Here is a 20307-nt window from a genome sequence, read left to right as displayed (position 1 = left end):
AGTGGTTAGACAAAAGTATTTGGCTCTATCTATTGACTTAAGGCTGAACAAACAGTTCTGCTGAAGCTCAATGAAGAACTGAGAGGGTTCATAACAAGAGAGCAAACCATTAGCTGTTTGTGTTGACTCTGTAGCTGCGTCTGTTTATTGATCAAATTATCTGCTGACTCATTGGATTGGATGCTTATGAACCGACAGTTCACACGTCAATGTTTGTATATGAGGGTTTTAACTGAGAAATGTGCACGTCAAGGATTCTATAACAAAGTCAGTTCATAGGTGTTTTAAACCTTCTGTAAATGTGTTTGGGGGAAGAATGTCCAGGTAATATATAACATGATTATTACGTTTAGTCACGGTTGGGAACTGGGCAGTTATGTGTTATTAGAAACCTGTCCCTCAAAAAAACCGCCCCTCGTAAAATACAGATACCTGATTGCATTGGTTGACAGCGATGCAAATCAGATAAAAAGATTGATTGGTGATCGATCAGGCAGAAGATCAAGCCAGAAGAAGAGGACAATTCTTTATTTGTCAATACACAAGTACAACACACAAAATTAGACATCTGCAGTGGGCATCGACAGTGCAGCGTCCAATAACCAACTCCAGGTCTACTGCCTCTTGGACAGGTTAAGGTCAATGGCAGTTATTAACCTAAAATATAGGTATTTTGGTGTTGCAAGAAACCAGAGAGAAAATTGTGTTCGAACCAAGCACCCTTTTGTTGCAAGGCAACATTGCTGCTGAACCACCAGTAGTCAGTAGACACCTGCCACCAGTAGTCTTTATCAATGGTACTCTTACTCTCAAAACACTATATTTATTTCCACTTTTGCCATGAAATTAGGAAGTAAAACTATATATATGCTGTCAGGCTTGTTTTTCTCCAAATCGAAAATAAATACATAAATACATAATAAATGCAAACAAACACAACACATAAAGACACACATATATATGCATATTTATTTACATATATACACACACACACACACACACACACACACACACACACACACACACACACATTTTTACTAAATAAAATAATGGGGGGGGGGAAGCGTCAGCTATATAAATGTTAAATAAATGTCTACAAATATATGCCTACACTAGACCGCCTTTGTGCACCGTTGTGTGCTGGGGCACGTTCAGGAATGCTCAAAGTAATGTGAATACCCAAGGAATTGTTACTAATTGCTGTCAGTGGTTAGACAAAAGTATTTGGCTCTATCTATTGACTTAAGGCTGAACAAACAGTTCTGCTGAAGCTCAATGAAGAACTGAGAGGGTTCATAACAAGAGAGCAAACCGTTAGCTGTTTGTGTTGACTCTGTAGCTGCGTCTGTTTATTGATCAAATTATCTGCTGACTCATTGGATTGGATGCTTATGAACCGACAGTTCACACGTCAATGTTTGTATATGAGGGTTTTAACTGAGAAATGTGCACGTCAAGGATTCTATAACAAAGTCAGTTCATAGGTGGTTTAAACCTTCTGTAAATGTGTTTGGGGGAAGAATGTCCAGGTAATATATAACATGATTATTACGTTTAGTCACGGTTGGGAACTGGGCAGTTATGTGTTATTAGAAACCTGTCCCTCAAAAAAACCGCCCCTCGTAAAATACAGATACCTGATTGCATTGGTTGACAGCGATGCAAATCAGATAAAAAGATTGATTGGTGATCGATCAGGCAGAAGACCAAGCCAGAAGAAGAGGACAATTCTTTATTTGTCAATACACAAGTACAACACACAAAATTAGACATCTGCAGTGGGCATCGACAGTGCAGCGTCCAATAACCAACTCCAGGTCTACTGCCTCTTGGACAGGTTAAGGTCAATGGCAGTTATTAACCTAAAATATAGGTATTTTGGTGTTGCAAGAAACAAGAGAGAAAATTGTGTTCGAACCAAGCACCCTTTTGTTGCAAGGCAACATTGCTGCTGAACCACCAGTAGTCAGTAGACACCTGCCACCAGTAGTCTTTATCAATGGTACTCTTACTCTCAAAACACTATATTTATTTCCACTTTTGCCATGAAATTAGGAAGTAAAACTATATATATGCTGTCAGGCTTGTTTTTCTCCAAATCGAAAATAAATACATAAATACATAATAAATGCAAACAAACACAACACATAAAGACACACATATATATGCATATTTATTTACATATATATACACACACACAAACACACATAAACAAATACATATATACAGAAGCTAAAAATAAACTTGGCGTGGGGGATGGATAGACTAACAGAATAGTATAATAGACATACTGTAAGCGGAAGTGTGATGGTGTCACTGAGCGTAATGTGACACTCGCCGTCTAGCAGCGGACCCAACAACTGACGAGCATCACTCCACAGCCGACCATAGCAGAGAGCAACAGCACGTCGTGTCTCTATCCGAGGCCGGATGGTAAAATCCAACCTCCAGCGGATCCTAAACAGTCATTGCTTTGCTCGCGAAAAAGAAGGAAAACAGACTTTTGCTGCCATGGCTGATTTAAGTAGTAGTATCTGTGACATGATTGGCAAGTAAGTGAAGCGACGGACTGTATTTATGTAGGCTAGCTAGCTAGCACGTCACAGCTAGCTGTGGGGGATGGGTGGGCTAGGCTAACGTTAGCCTAGTAGCTACGGAAGAACACCTTTTACTTCGCACTTATATTGATCAAAGACTATACAAGTGGAGATGTTTTGACCAAGTCCACACAATCCATCTCGTTGGTTAACGATCCGCTTTTGAGCTGACAACTTTAAAATAGCAACCAAACATTGACTGTATCCAGGGCTTTGTCAAACAACAGATTTTTTACTTTGGTAAACATCGACTGCCCATGACAAATTATCCGATGACACACACTGGATTGAGGATTGTCTCAAATTAATTGAGGGTCTTATCTTAAATACTAAAGCACATGTCTATGCAGTTAATAGTATTTTATTGTAACGGTTACTGGGCTAATTTTACATCAACACATCTGCTTTTCTCAAGAAATACGGAATTATTTCACCGAACATGAAATCCAATGTAATCAAATTCCATTAATAAGGGTATACTTTATTGAAAGGTAACAGAGAATAAGACAATGTCGAGTACACTTGCATTGACACGATGGTGACTGACAAACAGAATCCACTCCGGAAGTCGTAGGTCTATGGCATGTTTACGAATGACGCCACTGTTTCATCGCGGAAGTGGCGCTTAATGGGCCATAATCAATAAAGAGATATTACTGTTTTTTTAAATGCTAGATGAGATTGGGCAAAATCTGAGGGTTATATATTTTTTTAATAAACTCTTAGTAAATCACCATGTTGATGATAAATAACTAATTTAACATCTTTGTTCTGCACACATTTTTCCAATTTATTTATTTTAGGTATTATGACCTAAGAATCAGATGATTAATTTATATTTTTGTCCCTGGTAAAAACATTGGACGTACAAGGAAGAGGTTCTCTTAAAAGAACTGACGCTATAATAGACAAGGCTTGGAAGTCAACAATTGCCCTAACCCATAACGAACGAGAGGCTAACTCGGCTACTAGATTACCAATTACTAATCATTAGCTTTTTTAATTTCTCCGTTGCTAGCCTGGCCCTGCACTGTAGTAGTACCCGCAGCCCGGGGCCTCTGTGGTGCTCCTGATGCCCCTCTCCCACCCCTGAAGATCCCAGGTGGGCGAGGGAATGGCGCACGGGATCACACTCCTTCAGCTCTGCCACTCTACTCGGTGAGTTCAGACCCGTGGTCCTAGTGCCAATGTACTCATAAACAGTGGGGTGAATGTTGGCATAACACAGACGTTTTTTCATCTGTCAAACACAATGGACGCCACAGTTAAAAGGGGATTGCCGTCTTACTTTGATGCCATGTATCAACAACAAAATCGAATCAGTGCAAAGTAACTTTGGATTAAGGGTCTGGAAAACAGTTATATTTTCAGGTCTGATTGGACTTTCACCGGTTTTTGTTCTATTACACGCCACAATAAAACAACGGGAATGGACAATGACGCAAAGTCTATCACCCAAGCCATAATTACCTCTGTGTTGTAGACTAGGCAGACAAAGTTAATGCTTCAGCATTACAAGGTTAAGTCTGATTTTCTTTCCCTTTAACCTTTTCAGGACAGGAAATTAACAGTGACTGAAGAGCCCGCGGGAAACGGTCGCCCGGGCATGCTCCACTTCCAGAGTCGCCCCACTGTTACAAAGGCAATACAGTGGGATGCTGTGCTGAGCAACAATGCGCTCTACGTGGAGATACCCCAAGACCCTCTTCCCGAGGGCAGCAAGGAGAGGTAAGAACAGTTCAGACCTGGAAGGCTAGAAGTTACAAGTATCTGTTCATGGTGTGCCCTGACAGGAATATTATAGTCATTACTTTTGAGGCCCTGGTTGCAATGTCGTGGTTTTTGCTGAATTTAGAGCTGGACAATATGGACCAAAACTCATATCTCGATATTTTTTGTTCGAATGGCGATATACGATATTATAACGATATTTTGAATAAAATGGGTAAAGTGTGTAGTTTTAACTCCACGCCACAAGTATTCACCATCAACCATTTATTTAGGTTTCGTTTTTTTGTTTTTGCTCAACGAAGCACAGCAGATATGTAAGGGATAATGTATAGAGCGCCGGTCATTATCGGGGGGAAAAAAGCCCCGACAGGGCGAACAGGACACCGACGCGCATCGGAGGTGTCCTGTTCGCCCTGAAGCAAGATCTCAAGATTACACAGCTACTTGCCTAAACAAAAAAACAATTTAAGTTCATGGTGTGTCTTTTTACAATTTATTATTTAACCAGCATTTGTAGTGTTGATCAGAAGAGAAATAGTCTGCCAAAGACGTTGACGTCGCTTAGCAACCGAAGACGCTGGGGCTGAAAAGTTACCGGACTACTTGAGGAGCAGTGTTGGGAACGTTACTTTAAAAAAGTAATTAGTTATAGTTACTCACTACTTGTTCCAAAAAGTAACTGAGTGAGTAACTGAATTACTCTATAATAAAAGTCACTAGTTACCAGGGAAAGTAACTATTTGCGTTAAGAAAGTTGCTTTCTGTCAAAGAATTTGGATTTTTCTGAGCAGTTTTCCCTTGGCCTTAATGTGTTAAATGGTTGAACTGCCCATTCAAGGCCCTGATATACTTAATTTGTTTGGTTGCAAAGGCTGTGGGACGTCTGCCGAATACTACTACTGCTCCGGACTCGCCATTTCTGCTGCTTCATCGAATCTGTTTGGTGTGTGCGTTTGCGTGTGTGTGTGGCACGTGTGTCCTGGCTTGTGTGTAAAAACACTGGCTCCGATTGGCTACCATGAAACATGACTCAGCCTTAGCCAATCATAATCGCTTATCTCGTTGTTAACCCACCCGGTCTCCTCACTAGCAGTTTGTGTTTGAAGCCAGGGGTGCGTTCGGATTACGCAGTTTATTCAATCAATTCATAGTAACGCACTGCATTTAACGTACAGTAACGGTAACAGCGTTGTAACGACGGAAACAGTAATTAGTTCGATTACCACGTTACTGAAAAAATAACGGCGTTGCCTAACGCCGTTCTGTAAACGGCGTTATTACAAACACTGTTGAGCGATACCAAAGACGCATTAGAGGCACAAAATCCTTTGTTTGCATTGGCAGCGGTCAATTATACTTAGCAACGGTGAATTATCAAACATAAATACACCGCCGGAAGTTGTGAAGGGCCCATGCAAGTGAACGGAGCGTTCCACGGAATTGAGAAGAGTGTTGCCTGTTTGAAACATACGGAACCCGCACAGGGGAGACGTTCCCTCCAGGGCCGATGCTCTCGGGGGCAGCACCCTTCACTTTGACCAGCAGTCGGTCTGCTTATAGGTCTGAATATGGTCGGAATGAAGCGGCCACCGATTTTTGACAGGCTGGGTACTTATTCTTACACACAACCGGACTCGTTCACTACTTCACTAAACTGACACGCACGCTACCGCTCGCTCTCCTCGCTCGTCAACTCACTCGCTGACGACACACACACACACACACACACACACACACACACACACACACACACACACACACACACACACACACACACACACACACACACACACACACACACAGTGCTCACGAGATACTTTCTCGTGCACGCGAGAAACGTTAAAAACATTTTTTTTACCCCATGTCCCTTTTACGGGTCCACCATGTTTTTGTTCAAAGTTTGTTGTGATGCGTAACATGGTGGGAGAACACGTACATGTAAGGGGCGGGATGGAGCAGCTGAACATGGCTTGTAGGCTCAGAGAGCAGCGGTCGGCCTTATAAAATAGCGCTCGCATGGCAAGAGCAAAATAATATACAATATACCGGTATGGCGATATTGTCTCAACAACATATCTCTTTCAAAAATATACCGGTATAAATTTTACTACCGGTATATCGCCCAGCCCTACTTCCTATCCGTCTTTGCAGTGAGCACTCCCCTCCCTTACCCACACGTCACCATAGATGCGGGTCTTCCATGATACCTGTGTTTTGCCTGGCAGCTTTCTCTTCCCCTTCCTTTACTTCAGGTTGGTTTTGTAAGACGTTCCTGGGTGTGCTGGAAAGGGGAGCTTTGGCTCTTCCACCATTGTTAGTCTACACTGAAATCTTGTTTGAAGGCGGCAAATCACTTTTCTCCTGATTTGGATAAAGTGGGCAAATGATTCCAGGGATTGGGTTTTGTTTACTGCAGGGCGACCGTGAGACCCATGTGACTGACCAAACACTCAGTGTCAGTGATGGCTGTCCGAGCATAGAGCTATTTAAAACTTATTCTAACCAATAAATGCTCCCTTACATCACCTATAACATGACTCTCAGGGCAGTGTTATTAAATTGATTAATGTACTCTGAGGTTGGAAGTGACACTCAAATCCTTTCTACCAAAGAAATTGGCCAATGTGTAGCTTGCGATTCATGTTCTAGTGTTGCGAAGAATCCAGTGGCTCTGTTTGCATCATCTAATTAACCGGGACTTGTCGTCTTTCCTTCCAGTTTGGCAGCTCTCCTGGAGTATGCTGAAGAACATCTGAAAGTCGACAGCGTGTTTGTCTGCTTTTACAAGAACAGAGAGGAACGTGGTAAGTTGACGGGGACAGGCAAAATATTCACAACACTGCGCCCTTATATAAACCGCACATCTGTAATAGTATTAACCGACCATCTGTAATAATATAAACCGCACATCTGTTATAGTATAAACTGCACATCTGTAATATAAACCCCACATCTTTAATAGTATAAACTGCAAATCTGTAATAATTATGAATGGTGTTCATACTTGTTTTAACGCTTATCTATTTTCTCCCAGCCAAGCTAGTGCGTACGTTCAGTTTCCTGGGCTTTGAGATTGTGAAACCGGGCCATGCCCTCGTCCCACCTCGTCCTGACGTTCTCTTCATGGCCTACACCTTCGACAGGGACTCTTCGGACGAGGACTAGTTCCCCGGACGACCCCCCCCCCCCCCTGTGCTCGACCCAACTCCGTTTAGCCCCTCCCGCTCCCCTCCTTCTCCCCAAGTAGATTTAGTTTCCACCACCACGTTGTTTGCCCCTCCCGTGCTTTAAATCTTGTTACCTCTGCATCCTCCCCACCTCCCATTTGATTCTATAGGTTTACATTATATATCGTAATTTTAGTAGAGAACAAAAAAAAAGGTTTTAATCAAGTCTCCTTTATGTAATCCAGATGCTAACGAGCACACCTTTTTGTTCTCCCACCCAGATGATAGTTAGAGGTGCATTTAGATTCCACCCTGTCTTATCTGTATATCTTTATTAAACTACCATCATATAAGGTTCATGGGTAGGTCTGTGTTGTTTTAAGAAGAAGAAACCGCAGGATTTTTTGTTTCTCGTTTTGATTTTTGGATGAGCGTGCAATTGCAAACTTTTATTTGTTAAATTCTTAGCATTTGTCTTTTTTTTAAATCTGTATGGTTCCCCTGGTCATTGACTGAGAATAAGGATTCTTCGTTTCTTGAATGTACAACAAAAACGTCAGATGGATACACGTGTAACGGCTGCCTTGCCTTCATGTCACTGGTTCTAGAACCGAGCATCAGGACTTCATCCCCGATTCCCAACGTATCCTATTGCAGTTACCAAGTGTCGTCTGTAGGACGGCACTGCACTATAAGCATTGGGATTGTACACAAGGCTCTCTGAGCAACAACCCCAATTATTGGTACTTTATAGCTGGATAGTAATTCAAGTTAGATATGTAAGGTTTTGAGTGAAAAACATGGATGCTGTTGCATGTGACTGATTCAGAGGCCTTAGTTTTGGCTTCTTTCTGTGATGTATACCTGACGTTATTGTAGCTTTTTGTTTAAAGTAAAGAGAAATTGTTGTGATTATATAATATTTCTGAAGTTTTGGACTAGCATTCCTTTAAAATCCTTTACATTATAGTTTAAAGTTTGTCAACCGCATAGTGGTACCTGCTTCTGTGATAATAAAGTAATTATAGAAAATGTCATTGTATTTATTAATTACACCCACTGATTCATACCATTCATCTTGAGTTTAGAATAATATACTTATGCAAATATCCACTATTTGAAAGGAAGCTCCTGAAGCTAGGATATAACTGATATTTGTCCTGATACCTATACTTTGTTTATTTTTTAATTCAAACATTCTTAAAGAATTAAATGCCAAATGTGTGCCATAAAATTTATTTTTTGCATCAGTGGATTACTACAACTACTTGCTCAACGCAAATGTATAATTGTATTGGAGCAATACGTTAAAGAGTTCATATTATACATTTAATCTGCCTATTTATTGATTGAGCCAAGTATTGTATAAAGTAACTAAACGTTTTGTTGATCTGAAAACCTTGGGCACTGCACAACTTAATGCAGTTCAAGTGAATCAGGTAAGAAAAACCTTCCAAGAAGAGTCGTTTTCTGGAATCAAAATATTTAATAGGTACATATCAAGTATTATAACATGTATAAAATTTCAGATCACAATATGACGCGATGACACTCTGCCATGGTCCGACACCTCCACATCAACATGACTAACGACTCAGCTAAAATGATTGAACACAAAAGGCGTACATACATAATATTACACAGTATATGAAACTGGATGACCGTGACAGTCTTTCAATCGTTTTTTTTCTTCTTCGTCAAAAGAGTGCAATAGTTAAAAAACATAAAACACAACACTTAAGCCAAGCGTCCACAAGACGTCTAGAAAAAACGTTAGTACTGAAGGGCACAGAGGGTAATGACGGGAACAGGGAGGGGAGAGAGAGGGGTGCATACAGCAGCAGAAATGAAGACTATTAGGTCTCCAGTCCATCCGAGAAGAAGGAATGGTCAAGCAAGCTTGAACAACGGTGTTAAAAGTTAAGTACGTCACAGTTAGATTTAGAGGCGATAGCATCCTTTGGATTTGCATGTTTTTTTTAAAAAAAAAACAAATACAAAAACAAGAACTTGCAGAAAAGGAAACGAGGACATAGCCACGGAAAACAAACAAATAGCCAACCAAACATAAGCCAAAAAAAAACCTCAACGGGACTAGCAAAATGTTTGGAACCAAGTTGGGTAGTTAAAGACCTCGTCAATATCTCGGTCCATGTGAACCTGTGTGTGGGACAGCTTTAGACTCCGCCCCCTCGGGAACGGCCTACCCACGGCCTTTGGCGAAATACCTGTTGTAGGCCTGGGCGGCTGAAAATTCATCAACTAGTGAAGGGTTCTGTGTTTGCAGACTTCAAACCCACTGCAAACCTTGCATGGGACACAGGATGTTACACAAGACAATCAGAAAATAACATGGGGGAACTCCTCTACCCAAATTACAATCTAGCTTCTGACGACTGTGGCGTTTGGTGTTGATTTGTAGCCACATCAAATGAATGGATTACATGTACAGCTAACTAAGATTCCATGATGTATTTCTGTCAACCTCGGGCATTGTTGCATCACCAAGTTGCAGTTTCAACCATGTGACTCACTTTTGTGCACGTAAACAATTAGATTACGAAGAGTCATCATAAATACAATGAAGTATTATTACATGAGAATGCAAAGCTGAACCATTGAAATAGACATGCCGGCTAGTGAGATGGCTCTGATTAACGCGGCAATGAGCAAATAAGAGAGGTACTGTATGTTGAAAACTGTTATTGTACTTTTTGGACAAATTACATGACACAAACTGCTAAATCTGCATTCATCATGTAAAATCTGTGACCATAATTACTGTACACTATTCTAGTTGTAAAGTCAGTAATGCCTTGACCATTGTCATGTGTAGATAATAATACATAAACTGCAAAGTGTGCTGTTGTGACGACTAATCCCGACCTGGGACGACGTCACACAACCAAACAATTACATTGAATATCCGCAGTGATTTTTTGATAGTATCAAGTAGATTATTGTGTGCAACCAAGTTATTCTGTGAATGCTTTTCTTTTTGGTTATACCCAGGGTAACAAGGTGATTGACATTGTAAAATGGAATCAGAATGACAAGGAAGTCTATCCCCTTTACATTTTTTGGGGTAAAAATGCCGTTAAAGTTTCAATTTAAAGCAACAGGAGATTTTACTGGCAGGATGTATCTGTTGAACTTCCTTGTGCTTGAATATCAGCCTCCATGTATTGTCCACATGTCTGCGGCACACCTGTGAGGACACCCCTAGAAACTCCCTCCCTGCTCCTACATCAATTACAATTAGGGCATTCAGCAGACGCTTTTATCCAAAGCGACTTACATCAGTTAATACTCACACTGACACACCGCAGGGTCAACCATGCAAGGCGACAGCCAGCGCGTCAGGAGCAGTTTAGGGTTAAGTGCTCAGGGACACATCAACACTCAGCTAGGAGGAGCTGGGGATCGAACTAGCAACCTTTCGGTTACAAGACAACTCCACCTCCTGAGCAAAGCCGTAACCTTTCATGACCTGGATCTCAAATCACTCAAAGTCCCTTTGGATAAAAGCGACTGTAAAGTGACTCCATGAAAAACTGCTGTTTTCCATATTTCCTATGATCATTTTATTCAATAAAATTATAATAATTCATTGGATTGTTTATCCTACAAAAGCCAAGGCGTTCTCCTACGATACATTTGACAGAAGCCATTTTAGTAACTTGGAATTGAATTAACTTCTATCGCAGATTCAGACACTTTAGAGTCCCCCAGCAGACTCTTTACTTGTGTTAGTTATTTGTCACGATTGCTTGACAAAGTTACAAACTTTTGGTGAGTATCAAAGAACGAGACTCAATTCATTTTGAACATCCTCCAAACTAGATTTTTCCTGTCTATATTGTAATTGAGATCTTAAAAAAAAAATCCCACAATAATAAACAGCCTACATCTGTACTGCATGACCTGGGTTTAACTGCAGTGTTTAACGTATGATAGCAACAAATATTCATAAGTAGAGAGCAGGCTAGTAGCTAGACAAGCCAAGCTCCAGCATTAGCAGTAGCCTAGCTAGACTAATACCAATTTGATTAACATTCAACCTAAATGTCAGTTTTTATTAGCTTAACCTTTCACATTTGTCCAAGATTTTAGTTCCTTAATCGTGGTAGCTTAGCTCCATTTTCTAGCTTTAACATTTGAAGGAAAAAACAACCTGCTGCTTGTATGGATCCATATCCATTTCCAAAATACTGCCTCATCGTTTGCTGCCAAATATGACTTCATATGGAGGCTAGAAAATAATGTCAAATGTTTTTAAAGTGCTTCAATTGACATTAAACACTTTACGATCCGTACAAATATTTATTTCCTTGCCACCACAGGTAAATTATGCTAAACGCGTTTTATTATTTATAAAATAAATACAAACTGTGAACGGTGTGGAAAAAGTGTTGAATGGTTTCGCCACATGAGTCTTCCCACAATGCTGCTAGTAGATTAGGCACAGGAATGCCTAAAGTACTCACACCTTCTAATGAGTGTAATTTGACCTCGCACTGCTTGGGTGGTACACGGAAGCTTACACACATGGTCTGGCAGACATGCATTGCCTTTGAGGTACAACTATGAACTCATGGCATTGGCGGACAGTGTGGCAGTGAGTACAATTACTGGATAGAAAGAAAGCGCAATCCGGACCTTTGGGGTTTTAAATTTAGGCTGGTGATTAGGATGGAGGCGGTCCAAACGTTTATCCTTTTCTGATGTGGTCTAGCAAGGGGCTATCATATACACAAATGACTTCATATGCAGTGGGTGTGTGTGTATGTGTGTTTGACTTGGGGCTATTTCCTTTTTCTGTCTGTTGCGCTATGCGTTTTAAACTTGGAGCTTATACGAGTATTTTTGGGAAGTAAGAGGTGAACTCTGTTGGGAGCGTTGGGTTGCGAGTGTCGTGTGGGTGTTATATTTTTTATATTTTCCCGCTGAAGACGACCTCATCGGCCCTTGCTGTATCCGGGGAAGAACTGGTCGAGCAGGATCTGGAGTGTCTTGTTGGGGCCCATGCCGTAGTCCTTGCCCAGGTCGTGACGGCACGCCGGACATGTGTACACCTCGGCACGGAACGATCGCTGGAGACACGTCTAGAGCGAAAGAATATTAATAAAAAAAACGAATTTTAAAGCTTCAGTTGGTACGATTTGTGAGTTGTAAAGAAAGAAAGAAAGAAAGAAAGAAAGAAAGAAAATGAGAGATTGTAAAAGAGCAACAACCACAAAAAACCTCCCCTCCTTCTCTGCTCCTTCCCTCCCTACATATCAATTAGGCAAGAGATGCCCTGATTGGTCAGAAGTATGCCGGGAGCGAGGGCAGACTAGAATCGATATGGTCTTATACAGAGGAAGGCGCAGTCCAGTCAGAAGAGATATTCTCACAGTACTTTTCACTGACTAATAGCTCACGGATGGCTAGGCCATTTCTAACTAATCCCACTCAAATAATAGCCTTTATATTCTATCTACAGCACCTTTAAAGTCAAACAATGACAGGGGATGACAGGATGTTGTAGAGTCGATGGTCTCCTACCTTGCAGACGTTGTGTGTGCACACAGTGGTGACGGGGTGGTAGGCCAGCTCCTGGCAGCACACACACATGAACATCTGCTCCACCTTGCACAAGAAGTTCTGCACGGATGAACACACACACACACACACACACGAAGAAAGGTTGATACATTTTGCATGTTTTTGTCATTTAGCAGATGCCTTTATCCAAAGATACTGGATTGGTGTTTTGAAACCATAAATGATTAGACACATCATATAAGACGTGTGGAGCTAGGTGTGACATACCAGCACAAGAACAGCCACACACACACACACACACACTACACATCAACAAAACCTTATTAAATGCCTGTGTGTCTGCCGAGCCAGTCAAACTATCTTGTTTCTTAGCAACATGTGATATTGAGATCTGTCGGTTATGCAACCTACAAATGCTACCACTTCTGTAAAAAACGTCTTACTGAGCTCACAGGGATGGCCTGTTAATGGGGACTAGATGTCCTCTCTGCGACACTGTAGCTGTGGATTATATTTGTATGAGCCGCCAGCCTAACTTAGACAATGAATGAGGTATTAAAGGTCCCATGGCATGCTACTTTATGGATGCTTTAATATAGATATTAGTGGGCCCCTAACACAGTATTTGAAGACGTTCCCGAAATTCAGCCGTGGTGCAGAATTACACACATTAAGCTTTCCCTAAACGCGCTGTTTAGGGAAACAGAGGCAGAGTCTGTAGCTTTAATGCAAATGAGGAGGAGAGAGGCGGGTCAAGGAGGAGGGTGGGGGTGTGCCCTGACTGAGCAGCTTGCTGAGTCTGACAGGATACCATGCGCTCTGTCTACAGTGGATGTATCGCTATATCGTATATTATATATTATCACGGCCAAAAGATGAGTGCGCTACCAGACAATATTATGAATCTCAAACAACTGCGTCGGGTTCTCCAACGTCTCTTCTGGAAGAGAGGGGGTATGACGTCTTTCAGAACCTTTCATTACCTGCACTAAAGAGAAAAACTTGCTCATTGTACCCAGCACTTCTGAAAATGCACTTCCGAATGCGTCTCTGTCCCCAGCACATTTCAAACCAAACTGACGCCCATGGTTTGAGCTGCTCTGGTTTTGCTTATTTTAGCCATCAAATTAACGTTTGTCTTTTGTGACTTCCGGTGGTTCTACCCTAGTTCATCTATCGTTTTTACTGAAATATTTCAAGTTATCAAGTTAGTTTGTTGGTAAATTGGAATGAGTCTGAGGGCGCGATGTCACATACGTCTTACTACTCCTTTATTCTCTTTTACTTATTACTTATTTTATTTTATTACTTAACTTTGCCTTTATTATCTTTTACGTGTCCATTTTATCATTTTTATTTAACTATGTTTGCTTTACCTTTATGCTAAATCTTAAACGTATCCATCTTATTTTATTATCACATTTTATTGGATGAACGATGTTTCTATGTGAAGCACTTTGAGTCTGCCTCGTGTATGAAAAGTGCTGCATGAATAAAGTTGCCTCGCCTTAATAAAAATGGAGGACGGGCACATACCTGACCCTCAGCCAGCGACACCATGGCCTCGTCCCAGAGCTTCCTGTTGGCCGTGTCCTCCTGGATGAGCTGTCGCTGCTGGACAGACAGCTGGAAGGACTCCTCCACCTTTATTCTCTTAGAAGGGATCTCCTCCACGGCTGTGGTCACTACTGCTGCAGGCGCACACGCCGACACACACACACACACACACACTTTTAGCCTATGAGACGAGAGTATAACAATTATATTTATTTGGCCTAGTACAACCACAATTGCGTTCCTTAAACCATTACCGCTGAGGTAATGGCTGAGAATTAATGAGGTAAGCAAATACATAACTACATAAATAAACGATTGAGTGTATGAATGAACAAAAGCCCCCCACCACTCGCTCTGGGGGTCTTCTGCCCCTCTCCGTTCCTCCGAGGCACCGGCTGCGTCTCCATGGTCACTGGCTTCTGCTCCCCCGGCTCCTCCTTCACCTCCTCCACCCTGGGGTGTATCCGGGGCCGGCCCCGCCCTCGGTGACGCTTCCCCCGGCTGGAGCCCCCGCCTCGCGCACTGGCCTCCCGCTTGGTCTTGTTGGCCATGGCCTCCAGGTAGCCTGGGGGGTACTGGGCCCGGGCAAGCAGAGAGAGAGACGGAGAGAGACGGAGAGAGACAGAGAGAGACAGAGAGAGACAGAGAGGGAAAGAGAAAGAGAAAGAGAACATAAATACAGGTGGAAGAGAAAAGCTCAGAATCAGCTTGATGTTGTTTTGACTGTCTTGGGGGATGTGCAAAGCGTCCCGGGTCAGATACGGTTTTAATCGATGCAGTACTTTAGGAGTATTCACTGCTGAGAAACATGTGGATTGCCCCACATTGTGAAGGGAGGGATGGTAAAACGTTACTATTCAACGTTGGATTATGAGAATATTAAGAGAATAGGCCTTGAGCACAGAGGTTTTTCTAGTGGGGCGAACACAAGTGCATCATGACGTTAATTATGGGAACTTGCAGCCTTTCTCCCCTTAATTAACTTAATGAGATACACCTGTTAACACCACTACCATTCCATCTCTCTGATAAAGGCCTGTAGTTATCCTTCTTCACTTCACCCACTTTTTTCCCTCATATCAACACGGATGCACAAACCGTTAAAAGTATTACATCTTTTAAAACATAGCGAGGTGTGTATTATCAGAATGATATGCTTTTGCGGCATCAAGCATCATACAGATATAGAGCTGTTATTATAACCTGTAAAACTGAAATATATTTAATTATTAGATGAGTTAAAAAGTGAATCACATTATAACTTAACCAGTCATCATCAACAAGGTTATCCATATTTGCAGTTTTTTCTCTATTCAACCTTCCCTCTAGCTCCATCACAGTAAGGCCGGTTCATGATGCTCTTCCCCTCTCCTTAAGTCCCGCCTCCGACCACAGAGGAGCCCACCATAAGCTCCGCCCCTCTCACCTGAACGGCCAGGCTGAGCTTCTTGCTGCGCTCCAGGCCCTCTGGGGTCCAGGCGGCGGGCTCCAGGTCGTCTCGTCGGAGGAGGTACCGCCACACCAGGAAACCACACTTCCCGATCTCGGGCCAGTACTTCACCACCTGGGTCCGCCGCGCGCGCACACACACACACACACACACACACACACACACACACACACACAAAAGTTGTTTAATAGTGGTCGAAGACAGGGATGTTGGAAAGTGATGGTTGTTGGGTTTTACAAAATAACATAACATCAAAATATGGCAATATGTTTTTTTTATGACATGCTCATTTCATGACTCACAGCTGCTGCATAGCGATGGCGGATTAGGCCTTGTTGAAAAACCAATGCATCGTATTTACGAGCGAGTGCTCCATATATTTATTCTCTGTGATGAGTGTAAGGGATGCAGCTCCCCCGGCCTCTCCATTACCTCCATGTAGTTATTTATTCTGTGAGTCATGCCAACCGCAGTCAACACTGAGACACAGTAAAGAAGGACGCATTGTGTTTTTACATTTACATTTTGTACAGCAGTAGCGGCATCGCTTCTGGTGACATCCGTACCGTGTTTATGCTGTACCCAATGCCTCAACCGAAACGACTGTACTGTTTATAATACTGTACCCTTTTGAAAAACGAATATTGTAACTTCTAAATACTGTCTAGACTAATTATACCGTATCATTTCGAATACATTGGGAACAGCACTAATGATCAATGCTACATTTTATAAATCCTGTTCCTTCAGAGTACCCATTCATACACCTTGTGGCTACTGTCAGCAAAATACTGCACTGTGTCCACAGATAACCTTGTAAATACTATATTCTCTAAATATTGCACCATGTGAGTACTATATTCTATAATTACCGCACCTTGTAAGTACTATATTCTCTAAATACTGCACCATCATAGTGCTATATTCTATAAATACTGCCCTGTGTCCGCCCTGACCTTGTTAGTACTATATTATTTAAATACTGCCCTGTGTCCGCCCTGACCTTGTTAGTACTATATTATTCAAATGCTGCCCTGCGTCCGCAGCCTACCTTGTTAGTACTATATTATATAAACACTGCCCTGCGTCCGCAGCCTACCTTGTTAGTACTATATTATATAAACACTGCCCTGTGTCCGCAGCCTACCTTGTTAGTACTATATTATATAAACACTGCCCTGCGTCCGCAGCCTACCTTGTTAGTACTATATTATATAAACACTGCCCTGCGTCCGCAGCCTACCTTGTTAGTACTATATTATATAAACACTGCCCTGCGTCCGCAGCCTACCTTGTTAGTACTATATTATATAAACACTGCCCTGCGTCCGCAGCCTACCTTGTTAGTACTATATTATATAAACACTGCCCTGTGTCTGCAGCGTACCTTGTAGATGCCGTCGTACCGGTTGCCCTCCTCGGGGGCGTACTTGCTGATGCGGCGGCCCTTGGAGCTCCGCACCACGCGCACCGGCTTCCCCTCCCGCCAGTTCCTCGACTCGGCGCCGTCTTTGTCGTTGAGCGGCGCGTCGCAGTTCAGTGCCAGCGCCCTGTCGGGGAGTTCCACAGCGGTCCGTTGGATCATTTAATACAGGGTTTGTAGCCTTGTTCACCTGCTAGCTTGCTTCCCTGTTCAGTTCCCCCCCCCGCCCTCGCTGGAGGTAAGAACCAAAAAAGAACTGAGATGGAGCCGAGATGGCTGCCATGTGAATAAGGCCCATGGTTACGCTGATGCAGATCTCTGTTAGAAACTGTATTCACGTAGGCTTTTATTATTGTCACTAAAAGGAGTGGGCTTTATAAACACTGGTTTTACTGCCAACTGGCGGCTGCTATTGTTAGCGGTTGCTAGTAGCTAGAAGCCAACTGTAATATTGGTGATGATAAACTGCCAAGTTTGGTGGTTCTTTATGGAACGCTTCACTGAACCGCAAACTGCTGACATTTTGTATGGGCTTTTGTATTGGCTTTATGGATAAGATAATTAAGACAGAAACGTTTGTTGAAATAGAGGGAGGATGAAAAGGATTGCAGTTTGGAATAGAACCGGGGTTGCAACGCAGATGTAGTGATTCCTTTGAGCATCGGAACTGATCCTCATAATACATGGAATCAGTGAAACAGGTCTGATGAGCAGTTTAGAATCCAGTTGGAATACCTGTTCATGTGGGTCAGAGTCTGGTCAAAGGAGTGCTCTCCAATCCGCTTGTTTCCTGAGAGGTCGCGACCCCCACTTCCTGTATAGGTAAACTCATCTCCCCTGTCCTGTTAGAAATCAAAGATGAGCAACATGTAAGCATTATTTACACACAGTTAGTAACAGAGACACACACACCTATAAGAACTACCCATCCATATGGCAAGAATAAAAAAAAACAACAGACCACCCAGTAGACAACTAACTGTACAGTTGGAACCCCAGTTCAGATTAAACCCAGATCTCTGGCATCGTAAAACGACTGCTAACAACAACAATGCTCTTTAGAGACAGATCAATCGCCTAACACCCATCCCACACAACTTAGGACAGAGCCATGCGCCCCTGCCTTACGACGTTAGGTTGGCATTTTATCACCACGATAAACAACACAAAATTAATGGTCTATAGAGACATGGCCTTTGCAGACAATATCAGCCACCAGAACAAGTCAGTCCTGAATTCCAACCCATCACACACAATTCAACACATTTTCTTAAGAGTCAACAAATCCATGTACACTTCAACAATGAAAACAGTTTATACACTGTGGTGTCGCAAAATAATTCTACACTGTTGGATTTCTGTAACCCTGTGTCACCAGTGAATACTTGAGCCTCTTCTTCAGTCTTCAAGAGGACCAGGCCACCTTCCAGACCACCACACACACACACACACACACACACACACACAGAAACACACACACACAGACACACAAACAATGAAGGAAAACCTGACATCAACCACTACCCACCACTTCATCCTCAAAGCCTCCGGCCAACACCAGCGAATAGGAGCCGTCGTTACTGCGTCCGTGGATACCGCCCACGTGCGGTCGGTGCACCCCCGCCTCACTCACCTGGAGGAGCGAGAGACAAGAGAGAGAGAGAGAGAGAAAACAACAAAAAGATCAACCGCACATTCTTCCAGAAGGTTCAAGGATTGGAACACACAGGAGCAACGAGCTACTGCTGAAACAGAGCCCGCCGGTGGGCTGTGGTGGGCCACCATTGGTCGGTGGTGACACAGCACGCCTTAATGGTCATGCAACATCATTAAGGAAGTTGGGATTGAGAGGTGGGTGATAGAATATGTGTAATCATGGGGAAATTTCACATGTTTATCCATTCTAAAGTACCATTTAATAATGTCAAGTAATCAAACATCTTGTAATATAGAATATGCTATAACACTCAAACGAGGCACTCCTGACCTTTAAACCACACATTTTTAACAATTACTTAATTCAATTACTTTAACTACTTACTTAACATTAAGTCCACAATCTTGATTTCAGGACTTCTTCAAAAGGTCACTCAAAGACGAGATCAATACACTGATTATAAAACGGAAATATTAGGTCACCTGAACACGGAATTTCCACGTGGTTCCGACCGGAACGCCAGGAACAGGCCCGTAGTGGTTTGACGGAACAATGGTGCATTCTTTAGTTCGCCCCACACAAGCCATACCCTGCAATTACCCAGAGAGAAACGAGAATAAAAAACAGGGAATCTCTTGTGATTGAAAATGAATGTCCTGCAATGAAACAAACATCATCATGATGGCTTGCTTCCACGATATTCATATTTCTTTCAAGTCAAATGTAGTGTAATATCACACCATGACGTAAGTGTTTAACAGGTCGACGTTACAACTGAAAACATACATAATAGAACCAGCACCATCGCCGTTCCCAACAAAGAAGCCCCAGCTCGTTACTCCGAACCCTCAACGGATGACTCATCGCACTTCCCCGCACTCAAAACACACAAGCTGTTCTCAATTAGTAGACACTCATACACTGTAACGTCCTGTAACAACCCCCCCCCCCCCCCCCCCAAAAGAAACAGAGCGGTGAGTGATTTTCCGTTAGCGGTTCCAGCAAGCTCAGGTTAAACGGCGACCAATGCAGTCCATTGTTTCATGAGACCTTAGAACGAGAACAAACGCAGCCGCCCTCTTACGTTAGTGTTCAGGGAAACAGATTGTTAACATGACCTCCATTTTATTAGGCCTTCGAATTCTAAATAACACATCTTTAAAAAAAAATTATAGATA

The 20307-nt window shown here is 42.5% G+C and overlaps 2 protein-coding genes across 3 annotated transcripts in view; one reads left to right on the top strand and one right to left on the bottom strand.

The window, feature by feature from the left end:
• The first annotated feature begins 2377 nt into the window (after nucleotides 1-2377).
• Nucleotides 2378-8527, top strand: oaz1b (ornithine decarboxylase antizyme 1b). The gene is given in 6 exon segments (XM_079734655.1): nucleotides 2378-2552; nucleotides 3616-3667; nucleotides 3669-3755; nucleotides 4153-4325; nucleotides 7047-7132; nucleotides 7363-8527. Coding segments are annotated over 6 exon segments (651 nt in total). The 5' UTR covers nucleotides 2378-2430; the 3' UTR covers nucleotides 7494-8527.
• A 445-nt stretch (nucleotides 8528-8972) lies between these two features.
• uhrf2 (ubiquitin like with PHD and ring finger domains 2) overlaps nucleotides 8973-20307 on the bottom strand; it is a 28843-nt gene continuing 17508 nt past the window's right edge. The window contains exons 8-16 of one of the 2 annotated variants that reach the window (XM_079734753.1): nucleotides 19612-19719; nucleotides 19001-19105; nucleotides 18208-18314; nucleotides 17437-17599; nucleotides 16026-16163; nucleotides 14946-15174; nucleotides 14579-14733; nucleotides 13043-13141; nucleotides 8973-12600 (exon numbers count right to left, since the gene is read on the bottom strand). In XM_079734753.1, coding sequence (XP_079590879.1) covers nucleotides 12454-12600; nucleotides 13043-13141; nucleotides 14579-14733; nucleotides 14946-15174; nucleotides 16026-16163; nucleotides 17437-17599; nucleotides 18208-18314; nucleotides 19001-19105; nucleotides 19612-19719 — 1251 coding nt within the window. In that variant the 3' untranslated portion in view covers nucleotides 8973-12453. The remainder of the gene's footprint in view (nucleotides 12601-13042; nucleotides 13142-14578; nucleotides 14734-14945; nucleotides 15175-16025; nucleotides 16164-17436; nucleotides 17600-18207; nucleotides 18315-19000; nucleotides 19106-19611; nucleotides 19720-20307) is intronic. The other variant, XM_079734754.1, reaches the window with a different exon arrangement.

The sequence above is a fragment of the Pollachius pollachius genome (assembly GCF_949987615.1).
Source record: "Pollachius pollachius genome assembly, chromosome: 4".
NCBI lineage: Eukaryota > Metazoa > Chordata > Actinopteri > Gadiformes > Gadidae > Pollachius > Pollachius pollachius.
This window is presented reverse-complemented; position numbering and strand designations above follow the sequence as displayed.